This window comes from Labeo rohita, chromosome 17, assembly GCF_022985175.1.
Source record: "Labeo rohita strain BAU-BD-2019 chromosome 17, IGBB_LRoh.1.0, whole genome shotgun sequence".
NCBI lineage: Eukaryota > Metazoa > Chordata > Actinopteri > Cypriniformes > Cyprinidae > Labeo > Labeo rohita.
This window is the reverse complement of record NC_066885.1, coordinates 5,216,505-5,232,548: the sequence shown is the minus strand read 5'-3', so window position 1 is coordinate 5,232,548 and position 16,044 is coordinate 5,216,505. Positions and strand designations below refer to the sequence as shown.

At 32.8% G+C, this 16,044-nt stretch overlaps 1 protein-coding gene across 1 annotated transcript in view; it reads right to left on the bottom strand.

The window, feature by feature from the left end:
* cdc42bpaa (CDC42 binding protein kinase alpha (DMPK-like) a) overlaps window positions 1-16,044 on the bottom strand; it is a 70,114-nt gene that overhangs the window by 29,348 nt on the left and 24,722 nt on the right. The window contains 2 exon segments of the mRNA XM_051133037.1: window positions 369-569; window positions 4,904-4,997. Of these exon segments, the coding sequence (XP_050988994.1) occupies window positions 369-569; window positions 4,904-4,997 (295 nt within the window).

Sequence of the window (16,044 nt, the reverse complement as noted above, 5' to 3'; positions counted from 1 at the left end):
CATTTTTAATATAAATAAAATAAAAAAAAATATGGCTAATGATCTGAAAAAAAAAAACGCTTATTGTGTTTTGTGTGTTAGGTTGTCATGATTTTTTGAACAGTAAGATTTTTAATGTTTTTTTTTTTTAAAGAAATCTCTTCTGCTCACCAAGCTTGCATTTATTTGATCCAAAGTAAAGTAAAAATTTGAAATATTTTTTACTAATTTAAATAACTGTTTTCTATCTGAATATATTTAACAATGTAATTTATTTGTGTGATTTCAAAGCTGAAATTTTAGCATCATTACTCCAGTCACATGATCCTTCAGAAATCACTGCAGTGCATAGATAATTGTTTTAAAATTACATTGCTATTGCTCTGTACCTTGTGGTTCATAATCTTGCCGTATGTTTCCACCAGGGACTCAGCATAGAAAGGAGTTTCCCCGTACAGCATCTCATACATGCAGACGCCAAGTGACCACCAGTCACACTCCGGCCCATATTTCCCTTTCCCATCCTCCATGGCCTGCAGGATCTCAGGAGAGATGTAGTCGGGAGTGCCCACAGCGACGGAGGACTGCACCTGTTAGGACAGAAAATTGACATGCTAGAAAGATTGACAAGTGGACAGGTTGCATAGTGCACACAAAACTAAAACTCATATGTGACCCTGGACCACAAAAAGTTTTAAGTAGCACAGGTTTATTTGTAGCAACAGCCAACAATACACTGTATGGGTCAAAATGATAGATTTTTCTTTTATGCCAAAAATCATTAGGATATTAAGCACAGATCATGTTCCATGAAGATATATTGTAAATTTCATACCATAAATATATCAAAACTTAATTTTTGATTAGTAATATGCATATGCTAATATGCTAGTAATATGCTAAACATTTTATTTTGACAACTTTAAAGGTGATTTTCTCAATATTTTGATTTTGCATCCTCAGATTCCAGATTTTCAAATAGTTGAATCTCAGCCAAATATTGTCCTAGCCTAACAAACCATGCGTCAATGGAAAGCTTATTTATTCAGCTGTTAGATAATGTATAAACCTCAATTTCAAAAAATGTACCCTTATGACCAGGGTCCAGGGTAAAATATTATAAATCTAACAAGCTATAATTAGATTTCTGAATTTACACTTGCAGCAGTAAGGGCGCATATATTTTTTTTATCAATTCTTCTTTGAAAACAAGGTTGAATTTACCAGGAACTGGTTGGCACAACACACTTTTTAGGTATAATATATATTAGGGTAACCATATGTTCTCTTTTTCCCAGACAAGTCCTGCATGGGATTTCTAAATTGCCTAAAACATCCAGATTTTAGCTTTGTTTTCCTACTGACATGCTCTCTACAGTCCTTGTACATTTCATATCTGCATTGCTGTGACTGTTCTCTGTAAATCACACCTTTTTGAATGCATTTTATGATTATGTACAATACCTGCACACTATTCGTCAAAATACTTTTAAGTCATTACTGTATGCCCTTAAGTATAGCAACAGTCAATATTCAAATGGAAATGCACAGTATTTTCTGCTTTGTTCTCTTATTTATGTCTTAAAGTCTGTACTCAATTGTACTAACAGTCATTTTCTGCTCTTTTTCACATAAATCTGTGTAAATGCTCACAGAGACTTTATGTAAGAAAAAAATCTCTTTTTTCACAGAGACTTGCATTATGTAAATCATTTTTGCCATTTAGGCAAGTATCTGATTACCTTTTAAAGGTCTGTCTAGTTGTCTTTAACACTTTCCAGATCAAAAAAGGTTTTATATTGTCAAATCAACTGTAAACCAAAGACTTTTTTTTTAAGATGATGCAATTAATTTAGGTGAATCTCAAAAAACCTGTCAAGAACATGTAGAGGTCATATTATACAAAAAACAAGAAACAGAAACTTTGATATTCTGCAAAAAGAAAATAAATCTGTATGTAAATAATTTTCAGATTTTTTTATATTCTGGAAGAAAGAAAAAAAAACACTTTCCCCATTTTAATTTTGTTATGAAATGTGAACGGATATGTTCCTGACAGGTTTCGTGAGATACTGTGGCATTTGTTGTTAAGGCTGCAGGAGAATTCAGGACCTGGCATGTTGAGAACAGAAACAGAGAGGTGCTCAGTGTCTGTCTGAGCGGATCAGATCACATCACATCCTGTCAGTGAACAAGGTTGCAAAATAAAGTAATCCCTGGAAATGCTTTTTATTGGCACAACACTCATCACTCTAAAATGCAAATGAATGACTCAAGCCATCGCATTGGTTGCAGCCAGCAGAGGCAGGCGTGGCTTAGGGGAACATGACGGTCAAAGTATTCAGATACACAAAGACCTCTCAGAAGACAGACCGCACTGAGAGAGAAAAAGAGAGAGAGGTATCACTAGAGACCACTAATGAACGGGGAGGGGTGGGGGGGGGGGGGATGATTGGAGCTTCCTGGCCCGGGTTCAAGGGGGCTGAGGGGGCGGAAACCGTCTGTAATGCAGCTTGTGGCAGATGTGTGCAGCTGGAAGAATTTGTGGAAGTGAGGCAGTAAATTAGCTGCTCTCGCTGGCAGTGACACACACTTGAAAACACACGGACATGTGAAGAGAGTTAGGCACACACGTGCGAACACGCAGAGACCACACTCACGCTGCTCTTGTCAGAAGTCGGGGGGGATATCCTGCCGAGCTATCTGCGACGTGCCAGAAAACAGCAGCACATATCAGATGAAATACTCACCCCTGCTTCAAAGATGTGTGACTGAAATACAACTCTGGTCATAAACGGCCTTTCAAACCAAGGGTGTCCTCTGGGTCTCCCATTATTTTATATTAAAACAGCATGCCTAGAGGATAGAGCTGGCGCCCAATTTCATCAACAGATTTTTTTTTTGTCAAGCACAACTCGCAATTTGATGTCCAAGCGTTATGTTTCCTAGGTGAAATGTCCAATAACCTAAAACTTAAAATATTATTACAGTTTTCTATTTGAATATATTTTAAAATGTAATTTATTCCTGTAACGCAAAGTGGAATTTTCAGCATCATTACTCCAGTCTTTAGTGTCACATGATCCTTCAGAAATCATTCTAATATGCTGACTTGAACATTTGAATAAATATATTATCATCATTGTTGAAAACAGTTGGGCTGCTTAATATTTTTGTGGAAACCATAATACATTTTTCTCAGGATTCTCTGATGAATAGATATAGATTTATCTCAGGATAAACAGAATTTAATGCATCCTTGCTGAATAAAAGCATTAAAAAAACACTTTTGAGCAGTAGTGCAATTGAGCCAAATATTCTTTGGACAGGAAGTGAACTAAATTATGGGAAAACAACCAGATCTAAAACTGACCCCAAAAAGTTTTTGGAAACTTACGTCACACTTAAAAAAATGTATCAATGTCATTGCATGAGACAGTCTTGGTTACAGAAGGTTTTTTTTTAATTAATTTTCTCCATAGTGATTTAAAAAAACATAACTCTTAGTAATGAGCCCTAAGGAACAGATCCAACCAGTTGCTAACATTACAAACTCTTATTTGAAGTGTCAAAAAGTATATAAAAGTTAGTCCAAGATAAATGACTGCGGGGGAATGAATTATAATTCCATGAAATACTGCCAATGATGCCAGTCTTTCCATAAAAAAGATTTGCATTTACACATTTCTGTTGTAAAGCTTTTAAGTAGGGCCCTATGAAACTATTTTTTTTTTTTTCCCAAATTCCATAATTTTTTTTCTAAACTCCTTTTTAATGGTTAAATGAAATTTTATTAATCAAAAAGCATGTCTAATTAGTTAAACTTAAGAAACAACATGAAACTTATACAATTTCAGATCTAATTATTAAAAGTTTAACAAAAATAACATGTTTATGGCCCTATGAAATGTTTTATTTTTTCTCTCCATATGTTTTGTTGTTACCAAATTCTGTGTTTTAGCATGTCTAATTATTTGAATACATAAAAACAACTTAATTTATTGAAATTTATCCTTATGGAATGTTTTTTTCCCCCTCAGAAATTCTGTGTAGTGCATTTAAATTTTTCTGGTTATCAAATGAAGGCATAAAACATTAATTTAATCTATCTTTCAATTACTGAAAATTAAACAAACTTTATTTTTTGGCAAACAAAGGTGATTTCCTATTAAAATTAGAACACGGAGGAAATGTTGTGTGATTATTATTCCTTAAATAAAATGTTAATAATTTAAAATAGCAGAAGTAGTAGAAGTATTGTAAAAAGTTAAAAGTTAAACCAAACCTCTATTTTGACGGGTTGCCGTGAATACTAGTGCTGTCAGACGATTAATCACAACTAATTGCATCTAAAATAAAAGTTTTTGTTTACACAAATGAAATGCTAAAATGCTCATGAAGTGACTCTCAGAGAAATTCTGGAGATGTTGCTCTTGTATTTATGTCCTCATTTAATAAGAGGACAGACACTGAAATCATCGCGAGCGTCACATGCGCTTCAGTATGTGTGTAGTAAAACGAATCTGTGCATCTGTGCCATTAATTCATACAGAGACAGGCAGAACATGCCGGATTCATATTTAAATAGTTTTTTTTGCGGCTTAATATTCACAGATACTAGTCCATATTGCAATTAAATTTAGGTGTAATGACTACTTTTGATTAATTCTTTCAAAGTTTGACAAATTCCGCGTTATACAGTAAATTCCATTTTTATGGCTGGATTCTGCAATTCCATTCACGATTTCTGGGCTCTATTCAAGTCAAGTTGTAAGATTTGTCTGACCCACTCCCGTATATAAATAAGGAGGCCCAGTTCACACAATCAGCTTTAAACAACAATCCCTGATGACTGTGTTTTCTTCTTCTGTGAAATATGATCGTTAACAATCTGGCGTGATATTTATACAGCTAACATACTAACCGTTCCATCCTCTGTGAGTTTAAGACAGGAGCCGAAATCTGCAAGTCGAATGTGTCCGTTCACATCCATCAGAATGTTATCCGGCTTGATGTCTCTGTTAGAGAGAAAACAGGAAGACGCATTAATACAAGAAAGATGTATGTTAACACAGTGCTGATTTAATAGAAGTTGTTCAAAGGTTCCAAAGTTGATTCGAATCACAGGTAACATTCACACTAATTAAAGTTCAAAGTTCCTTTGGATAAAGGTTTCTGCAAAATGCATTAACATAAATGTAAACACTGCTGTTATTTTATTTGGTTTACATGGAGGAAAAATCTTTTTGAGCCATGTTATGGCTTGCTGCTTTATTTTACAACCTCAGCGCCACTTCAAGTCCAGTGCGCACTTTAGAGAGCTTCTTAATGAGACAGAGCAGTAATTCACAGTGGACTTCACAGAGGGGACTTGTGCCCGCCCTGTAAATCACCTCTATTCCTGAGAGAAGGCCACATAGGAAACACACAAAGAACCTCCATCCACTCTGCATAACCCTGGCACTCATAAGAGGAAGTCAAAACAAATAGATCAGAGATCTAAACCTGTCATTTGGAGGGCTGGATTAGTTTTAATAGCGTTTGAGAGGTGTTCGCTGCCCCGTCTGTGACCTGCCCACAGGGCACTAGAAGCACAAACAAACAGGAATCAAAGTGTCGCAAGTTCGCGTCTCCGTTACAGCTTATCTAAAGCTGCGTGTCAGAGAACACGCTCGCGGCGAGAACGAAATACAGACGGTTCTTATTCCCGCTCATTCGCCCCTCGTAAATTTGATCCAGGAGTTTGACGTGGAGCTGTAATAAAGACTGAGCGAATGTTTGCGTGTGCCTTGTAGAGACATGAATTATGACAGCGCTCGTGAGGTGCGTTTCCTTCAATATCTCACCCAAATGGCTGCCGAATCCTGTCACAATGCTCAATGGGCAGCCAGCTTTTTAAATTTCCATTGCAAAAGGCTCTACTGAGATTTATAATGAAAACAACGTTGCAGTAAGAGCTGAATGGAAACTTGATACTGAGGTATAGGGGAAAAAAAGAGGATCATATTCTTAATTTCTGTAGAATTTTTATACTCCTAAAGTTTAAGAAATAAGTAGAGATCAAGCAATCAACAAACTATGTCACTTGTGGTGGTTTGCCAATGAGTTAAGGCAAAACTCATGACATTTACATGAAAGTAAGCACACTGTGTTTGGATAAGAATTTCACCAAAAGCATAATTTAGGGCGCTATGATTTCCGCAATGCGGACAGAATCCAGTCATAAAATAGAATTTACTGTATAATGTGAAATGTCATGGAATTTGCCAAAATTTGGCTGAATAAAGCAAAAGTAGGTCAGTACACTTAAATCAAAACATTATATGGACTAGTGTCTGTGAATATTAAGCTGCAAAAAGACATTTACTAAACACATGGTAAAGCACACACTGCACTTGTTGTGTTTTCTGCCTCTGTCGCCTCAGTATACAAGTAGATCGTGAGCACTTTACTATTTCTTTTGAGAAATATCGTCATATCATACACAAAAAAAAAAAAATAAAAAAATAAAAAAATCAAATGTCTTCACAGTAACCTGTCAAAATAAAACTTTGCTTTTACTTAAAGAAACTGTGACAGGAACATATTACTTTATGTAATTAATGTACATTAATGTACTGAAATGTAATGTAATGACAGTACAACTACTACTACTACTACTACTTATTATTAAAACATTATTCTAATGAATATTTACCAGAAAAATTAATGAATAAATTTCTAAAAAAAACTAATACATTTCTAGAAAAAAAAGGAAATATATAAAATAATGATCATAAAATAATCATAGAAAATTGATGATTAAACTTTAATGACACTGTTATAATGGAATACAAAAATTAATGGATAACACAGTATTTGTTAAAAATAGAACTGAATTTGAGAGGAAAAACAAAACAAACAAACAAACAAACAAAAAAAACAGCTTAAGGCCCGTGTTTCTTAGGGCCTTAATAATGTAATTTTTTGTTAAGCTTTGATTAAATTTCTGTTAAATGGTGTAAGTTTAATAATTTCAATTGCTTTCTGATTAACTTTTTTTTTTTTTCAAACTATTTTTTATTTTGATTTATTTTTTTTATTTTTTTTTACTTTTTTTACTTTTTTTTCTTCTTCAAAATTTACCCATTAAAACGGAGTCTAGAAGAAGAAGAAGAAAAAAAAAAAAAAACATCGAATCCAGAAAATTTAAAACAGGAAAAGAAATTAATTTGGCAAAAAATAAAATGGATTTCAGAGGGCCCTAATTATTTTAAATGTAAATTTTCACTGACCATTTTCCAACCTCTTTAGAATTAAACGGTATGTTTTCTCTACAGCATCTTCAGACTACTAATATTACAATGATATTACAAAGATTTGCATATGAGCAGATTCAGCAAGGATGCATTCAAGTGGAAAAAAGAGTGAAAATATTTTATAAATTTCTATTTCAAATAAATGCTATTTTATTCAACTTTTTATTCATCAAAGAATACTGAAAAAAAAAATGTTTTCTACAAACTATTTTCAACACTAATAATAAGAAATGTTCTTGAGCAGCAAATCAGCATTACATTCATAAAAAACAATTACATTAAATTGTAATAATATTTCAAAATATTATTATGTTTACTGCATTTTTATCAAATGAATGCTGTCTTGGTGAGCATAAGACACTAAAAAAAACTAAAAACACTGAAAAAACCCTACAGACTCCAAAACTTTAGGTATATAAAATGATCCTAAAATGAAGACTACTTCTACTATTACTAATGATACTTGTCCTTTATAGCTCCTGATCACCATATGCTTTTATTATATGTTTAAAAAAAAGCAGTACTCAGAAGGTGAACTATTGCTTTAATGTGCTCATGGGGGTGTGACATCACACCCATGACATTCTCTGAAAGCCTGCTTTTTGCAGTTTAGTTTCAATAAATGTTCAGGGTGAACTGGGGTTGTGAACTATGGAGTATTTCATATAAAAAAAAGCAACGTTTTCCATGAAATGTCCCCTTCAAAACACTCCTGCTGCGACTCCATTTGAGAGCTGAGGAATGAAAACAAAGAGTACTTTCGTGGTCTACTACAATTTATAGTCATAACTGGGGACTCTTCCAAAAAAATCAGAACGGGAAGCTTGGACAGCCATGGAGACTTCCTCACAGGGAACTTCTCTGGGCACATTAAAAGAGTCTGTACAAGCTGTACGAAACGGATTGCTGATTTTATCGTTAATACGGCAGCAGAAACGTAACGTTTGAACCTGTGCGGATTTGGCCGACGTGTGGGTGCGGGTACGGCGCTGGTTTGGATTGCCACATTTGAGGCCGTGTTTATTTGTTCCGCCCCTCTCCGGCTGCTTTCCCTCCATGTTTACACAGAGGCAGAGCTACTGTGAAGGGAGGCTGCCTCAGGAGAACAGGCAGAGCCGTTCACATGCAAACCAACCCAACTGAATAACGTGACACATCTGGTCTCCTGGAGTCTGTCCTGGGATCAGTGGAAAATACTGATGACACATGTAAAATACAGTTTCACTTCTAACACTCAAAATTACAACAAATGAAAAACATGTGCATGTCTACAAATCAAAGTTTGTATACTAAAACTATTCTTAAAGAAAAATGGACTGCAAGCAAGGCTTTGGTTTCTTCAGAGGACAAAATAATAAATATAATACATTTTTACAGCCTGAATTGTCCTTCAGTTTCAAGATATGAATATTTTTTAATGACCAATGGCATTTATCTATTGGCATTGCTAACTGAAAACTTATTTTATACTTATAGTATAAGTATACTACTTTTATATTTATACTAAAATATTAATAAAAAGCTGAATTAAAAATATTAAAAATGAAGCTGAAATAAAATGTAATTATATGTAATTATAAAATAAAATGGAAAAAAAAGCTGAAAATTAGAAATGTTGTTTTGGCAGCTAACTGAAATAAGTTTAAGTTGAAGTACAAAAATGAACTAGTAAAAAATACTTTAAACTACTTTAAAAAATAGAAATGTTTAATGAAAAATAGAAAAACTGTCTTGGCCAAAGTTTAAATACTAAAACTACTGAAACTGAAATAAAAAATAAAGCTAAATAGAACAATTTACCAATAAATAAAAATTTAAATAAAACTGACTATATAAAAATAGCTAATTAGAAATATAAATGCTATAAAAGTATATAAATAATAATAAAATAACACTGGTCTGATTTACAAATACATATAATACAACATAAAAAATATATAATAATATAATAAAAATAAAAATAAATTAAAAATGCTGCTGAAATGTTAACTATAATCAAAGCTAAAATAAAATAAAATGCAAATATGAGGGAAAAACGTAAACAAAAAAAATGTAATTAAAAATAGAAACGTTGGCTTGGCTAAAGTTTCAGTACTAAAATAACTAAAACTAACATTGAAATAAAATACAGGTAAATAGAAATATTTACCAATAAATAAATAAATAAATAAATAAGAAATTACAAAAAGCTAAATTACTTCAAATTACACTGAATATATAAAAATAAAAGCTAATTAGAAACATAAATGCTATAACAGTATATAAACAATTCTTACACTGGTCTGATTTCTAAATTATAATACAACATAAAACATAAAAAAAAAATATATATATAATAAAAATAAAAAAAACTGCTAAAATGTAAACCGTAATCAAAGCTAAAATAAAATACAAATATGAGAGGGAAAAAAAAAAAGGTAAAAATATATTTTTTAATGAAAAATAGAAATGTGGTCTTGGCTAAAGTTCAAGTACTAAAATTACTAAAACTAACACTGAAATAAAATACAGCTGATTAGAAATATGTACCAATAAAAAAATAAATAAAAACGAAAAAATGCCATTAAAATCACAAAAACTTAAATTACTTTAAATGAAACTGAATACATAAAAAATAAAAGCTAATTAGAAATATAAATGCTATAACAGTATATAAATAACACTGATTTGATTTTATAAATTATAATACAACATAAAAGAAAAAAGAAAGAAAAATCACAAAAACTTAAATTACTTTAAACGAAACCGAATATATAAAAATTAGAAATATAAATTTTATAACAGTATATAAATAATACTACAACAACGCTGTTCTGATAACTAATATACAGAGGCGATTTTAATGTTTTCCTCTTTTTAACACAATAATAGTGAATTTACAGTCAAATATAGGTATGTAACCCAGTGAGACACATCTAAAATCATGACATAACCGTTTGTTCACCCAAGGCCGACTTCCCTCCTGCCAGTATGTGAACTAAACCCCTGACAACACCGGAGCAAACATTATCACCTCGACCAGTGAATGTGCTGAAAGAAAACCTCATCTTCCTCTTACATGAAGGATGCTGCATGCAGACCCTGACAGAAACACAGCGCTGGGAAGCAGGACATTAAAATGTGATTAGTGCTGGTTTCCTGCCCTGTCGACGCATGATACCACAGCTGTGTGAGAGACTACAAATGCAGCTTACAAATACACAAAAACCACTATTACAGCAACAAAAAGTCAATAAAACACCATACACAATTTCAGTATGCACAATATATCAGTAGTCACATTATTTAGCCAGTAGTGTACGAATATTACAAAATAATAAAATAAAATAAAATAAAATAAAAACAATGGCCTTTATATAAGCTATTGGTATCAGGCCACATTTTTAACAATAGAAAATGGGTGAAATGAGACCCTAAAGACTGTATAAATATATTAGTAGTCACATCTTTTTAGCCAGTACTGGACAAATGTGAGACAATTTAGAGATATTATTAATCCCACTGAAACAGTATTTTTCTGTCAGGCTTCAAAAGTACAGTTAAAATAAAATAAATTAAATAAAAAATAAAATAAACAGTAATAAAATAAAATAAAATAAAATAAACAGTAATAAAATAAAATAAAATAGACCATTATATAAGCTATTGGTATCAGGCCACTTTTTCTTTTTTTTTTTTTTTTGGTCAACAGTGGTCAATAAAAACTCTAAGCTGGAAGAAAACAATAGAGAATGGGAGAAATGAGACCCAACAGACTGTATTCAGCTCATCTCCCATTATAGAAACAGACATCATTAAAAAGCTAAACTTTCCATCCAAACTAAATCAACCATCAAAGGAGCGGTGTTTAAAAGAACCTCCCATTTTCAGTCATAATACACTTTCCAAAGCAGCTTGAACACATCTAATATAACAAATTCCTGATGTTTATTGCAAATTAAGTATGTGAAATCAATACAGAGAAGAGTTATAAATGACGTTGTGTTTGTGTGAATGGTCATGCAACGGTTCATGTCCTCAGGGTCTCTTTAACACACACACACACAGAGACAGGAGGGGCAGCAGCTGGTCAGTAGATGGGCAGGTGGTGGAAGACTGTGTGTGTGTGTGACAGAGACAGTAAAGGATCAGTGAGCACTGAGGAACAGAGCTGTGGTGTTAAAAATAACTTCTCTTTCTCTCAACAAGCCCAAAAACTGCTCTGACCTACAGAACATTCCAGCACACTTATTAGACGCTCTCTGGAGGACGTGAATCTGATTGGTCCAGTATGGCATTCTGGAGTCAAATATTCATCTAATGACTGTATAATTTATGGAGAATTATGTTTTATTCAGAGATTCAGAAAACAGTCATGTAGTAAACAGGTTTAATGTAGAGTCAGCCAGTAATTACTGCAAAATGAATAGCTTCACATCAAGGACAATCATCCTATCAGGGTTCATTTTGCCATGATCACTAACATATATCATACAGAACACAATCTAAACTATCGTTTTGGGTTAGTACTAAAATATTAATACTTTAATTCAGCAAGGATGCATTAAATTGAACAAAAGTGAGAGTAGAGATTACCATTTTAAATAAATGCTGTTCTTTTGAACTTTCCATTTATCATATTTTTATACTCCTGTATAAAAAAACATGGTTCTTACAAAAATATGATGCAGCACAACTGTTTTCAACATTGATAATAATTAGAAATGTTTCTTGAGCAGCAAATCAGCATATTAGAATGATTTCTGAAGGATCACGTGACACTGAAGACGAGTAATGATTCTGAAAATTCAGCTTTGCATCACAGGAATAAATTACATGTTAAAATATATTAAAATACAAAACAGTTATTTAAAATTGGAATGATAGTTCACAATATTATCGTTAAATCAAATAAATGCAGCATTTGTGAGCCGCCTTTTAAAAACATTAAAGGAGAACTTCACTTCCAGAATGATAATTTACAAATAATTTACTCACCCCCTTGCCATCCAAAATTTTCATGTCTTTCTGTCTTCAGTCGTAAAGAAATTATGGTTTCTGAGGAAAACATTTCAGGATTTTTCTCCATATAGCGGACTTCATAGGTGCCCCGATTTTGAAATTCCAAAATGTAGTTTAAATGCAGCTTCAAAGGTCTCTAAATGATCCCAGCCGAGGAAGAAGGGTCTTATCTAGCGTAACAATCTGTAATTTTTTTTTTTTTCCCCCAAAAGCTTGTTTAGCACTAGCTCTGGGATGTGTGTCCACGATGCTACGAATTAGTAATGGGTCGTTCTTGATCGATTCTTTCATTTTGAACATTATAGTTTTGTCTTGTTTGTAGTGTGATCAAAGTTTGTGTAAGCAGTAGATGTGTTAGGGAAGTAACACATAACATTTTGATTAGGTTTTGCTAAAATGAACGAAATGACTAGAAAAAAGATTTGTTCATTTTGCTGAACGAGACTCAAAGGTCTGAGTCGGTAAAATGATCTGAACTTCCCATCACAACTACGAATCAAATTTTAAGTTCATCGTCTGTGTACTGAGTATGGCAAAAAAACTCCATCTTATTTTCTCCTACAACTTGAGAGGAGGACATCTTTGTACCTTTTTGTTTGTAAACAGGGTTTAAAAAATTGCTTGCACTTTCTTAGACTTTGTGCGTTTACTTTGGAAACACTGGGTCTGTAATTCCGCCTACGATCCGCGTGACCTTTCGACGTGATTCAATAGTACGTAGTGTCGTGAACGTGCATCCCAGAGCCTGTGCCACAGGAGCTTTTGTGCTTAGGCAAGGCAAGGCAAGGCAAGGCAAGTTTATTTATATAGCACATTTCATACACAAAGGTAATTCAAAGTGCTTTACATAAAATGTAGTATAATCATAGTAATAAAAAGTAGAATAATCATAAAAACAATAATAAAAACAATAAAAAGTATAAAAAAAAATATACATATTTTCCGAAAAAAAAAAGACTGATCATTTCGCTAGATAAGACCCTTCTTCCTCAGCTGGGATCTTTAGAGCCCTTTGAAGCTGCATTTAAAACTACATTTCGGAAGTTCAAAATCGGGGCACCAATGAACGACCTAAAATGCTTTCCTCAAAAACCATAATTTCTTCACGAATGAAGACAGAAAGACATAAACATCTTGGATGACAAGGGGATGAGTAAATTATTTGTGAACTGTTGTTCTGGAAGTGGAGTTCTCCTTTAAAAAAAATCTTATCTACCCCAGATTTTGAACAGTATACTCTACAAGTCAAAAGTTTTTGAACAGTAAAATTTCTTATGGTTTTTAAGTCTCTTCTGCTCACCAAGCCTGCATTTATTTGATCCAAAGTACAGCAAAAACAGTACAATTTTGAAATATTTTTACTATTTAAAATAACTGCTTTCCCTCACTTCTTTCACTTTTGATCAATTTAAAGCATCCTTGCTAAATAAAAGTATTAATTTCTACAATTTTCCATTAAAATATATTATTATATTTTATATATATTTTAGATTTATACTGACTCTGATGATGATGATAAATGAATAAATAAATAAATAAATAAATCATAATCAAAAATGTGATCACACACACACACACACACACATACATACATATACATATACATATACATATACACATATATATATATATATATATATAATAAGATGTCTTTCTTGACAGGCCACATAGGAGTTGTCTGAGTTCTCACACAGAGAGAAGACTACAAGTTAGAGAGAAGGAGTGAAGAAATGAAAGAGAGGAGAATGAGTCAAGTGGGATGCATCCGGAGGACACGTGAACTGACAATGCAACCCAGATCTGAGCGGAAAATCTGGGGTGAGCACCAGTGCCAGAAATGGATAGATGATGGAGATCTGCAGCTGTGGTTCTCACAAACGGGCCTCAGATCTGTTCTGATTGGGCCAATGAGAGTAGGTGGAAAACAATGCTAAATGAAAGTAATAGGACAGAAAGATGAATAGATCCATCAGCCTTTTTTTTGACAGCCTATACAGACATCCTAGAAAACCAGTAACAAAGCTACATAAGGCTAATGAAAATATGACCCGGATTATAAAAAAAAATAACATGGTTATTGGCTGCTGAGAGCATTAAACAAAGTAACCAATAACTAACGCATTAATACATTTCAGTGTTGCTCTTCTGATTATTTTGTACAATTAACATGTTTAGTATTGAGTTATACTGATGTGCAATATAATAACAAAGGAAAAGAAAACTAGTTGACCTCCTAGAGGAAATGACAAAAATGGAGATGGAAAAAGAAACTAAGGGAATGTCCAAGGGAGAAAAGGAGTAATTTAAAAACAGACTTCCACAAAAAATAAATCGATAAATAATAAATACAGAAGAGTAATAAGGATGGAGCCTGGGAGAAATGTGATGTCCTATTAAGGCAAGCGTCTGATGCCAACCTCACAGCATGACGGCAAAACCACTGGAAACTCTTATCAGACAAGCTGCTGTGTTTACAGAAAAAGAGAGTCGTACTGCCAAGATACTGAGAGAGACCGAATTCCACACATTCCTTATATTAACATCGTGAGAGAGACTCTTAGTTAGTTCTTAGTTTACTTTGCACTGTTATTAATTGTGTTTGCAAAGGCGACCGTCGCTATTAGCAGTGCTTGTGCTGATTTGAATAAACCCCTAACACTAACTTTTTGTCATGCCAATAAAGCACTGTTGAATTTGCATTGCCAGAAAGAGAGAGCACTGAATGAACTGCAACAGTTTCCCATGGCTAGGCGGTCCAAAGTCATGAGCTGTACTTAAAACCCTGCAATTTTCCCTATAAATGCGTAAACAGTAAACACTGATGGCCTTTAGCATGACCCAGCATTCCTTTCTCTTGCGTCTATTTGTTATTTGTCAGTCTCGCGAGTGGAAGGGGGGTGGACAAAACAGCAAACATCCCCCCCAACCCTTCCGCAAATAGGCCACTTACAGTGATGACTACTAGCAGCTATTTTCTCTTCCTGATTTTCTCTTTTCACAAAGACAGATGGGGGGAAAAAACTCCTTCCTGCTGTTCACAAAACTTTTAAAGTTAAGTGCTATTCACAATAAAAATGGGCAACAAAAATGAGCAGTCCTGGACATTAAATATATTATAAATAAAATTAAAATAAATAATAAAGAAAATAATAAATATTACACTTTAAATTAAATTAAATTAAATTAAATTAAATTAAATTAAAAAAAAATGTGTCCATTAGTCCATCTAACTTTCTGGTCCAGCTGGCTTTAAATCCTTCTGTTTACTGGTAAGTGATAAAAAAAAAATAAAATAAAAAATATATTAATATTAATAATATTAATATATTATAAATAAAATAAAATAATAAAGAAAACAATAAATATTACACTTTAAATTAAATTAAATTAAATTAAATTAAATTAAATTAAAAAAATGTATGTCCATTAGTCCACCTAACTTTCTGGTCCAGCTGGCTTTAAATCCTTCTGTTTACTGGTCAGTGAAAATATATTATAAATTAAATATATTATAAATAAAATAAAATAAATAAATAATAAAGAAAATAATAAATATTATACTTAAAATAAAAAAAATAAAATAAAATAAAATAAAATAAAAATAAGTGTCCATCAGTCCATCTCACTTTCTGGTCCAGCTGGCTTTAAATCCTTTTGTTAAGAGCATTCCAGACAAAGCACCCATTTCTCAGACACTTCACATAAACAAATTAGCTACATATCAACAAATAAGGAGTCAAGGATGCCAGCGTTGTGCATCAAGCCT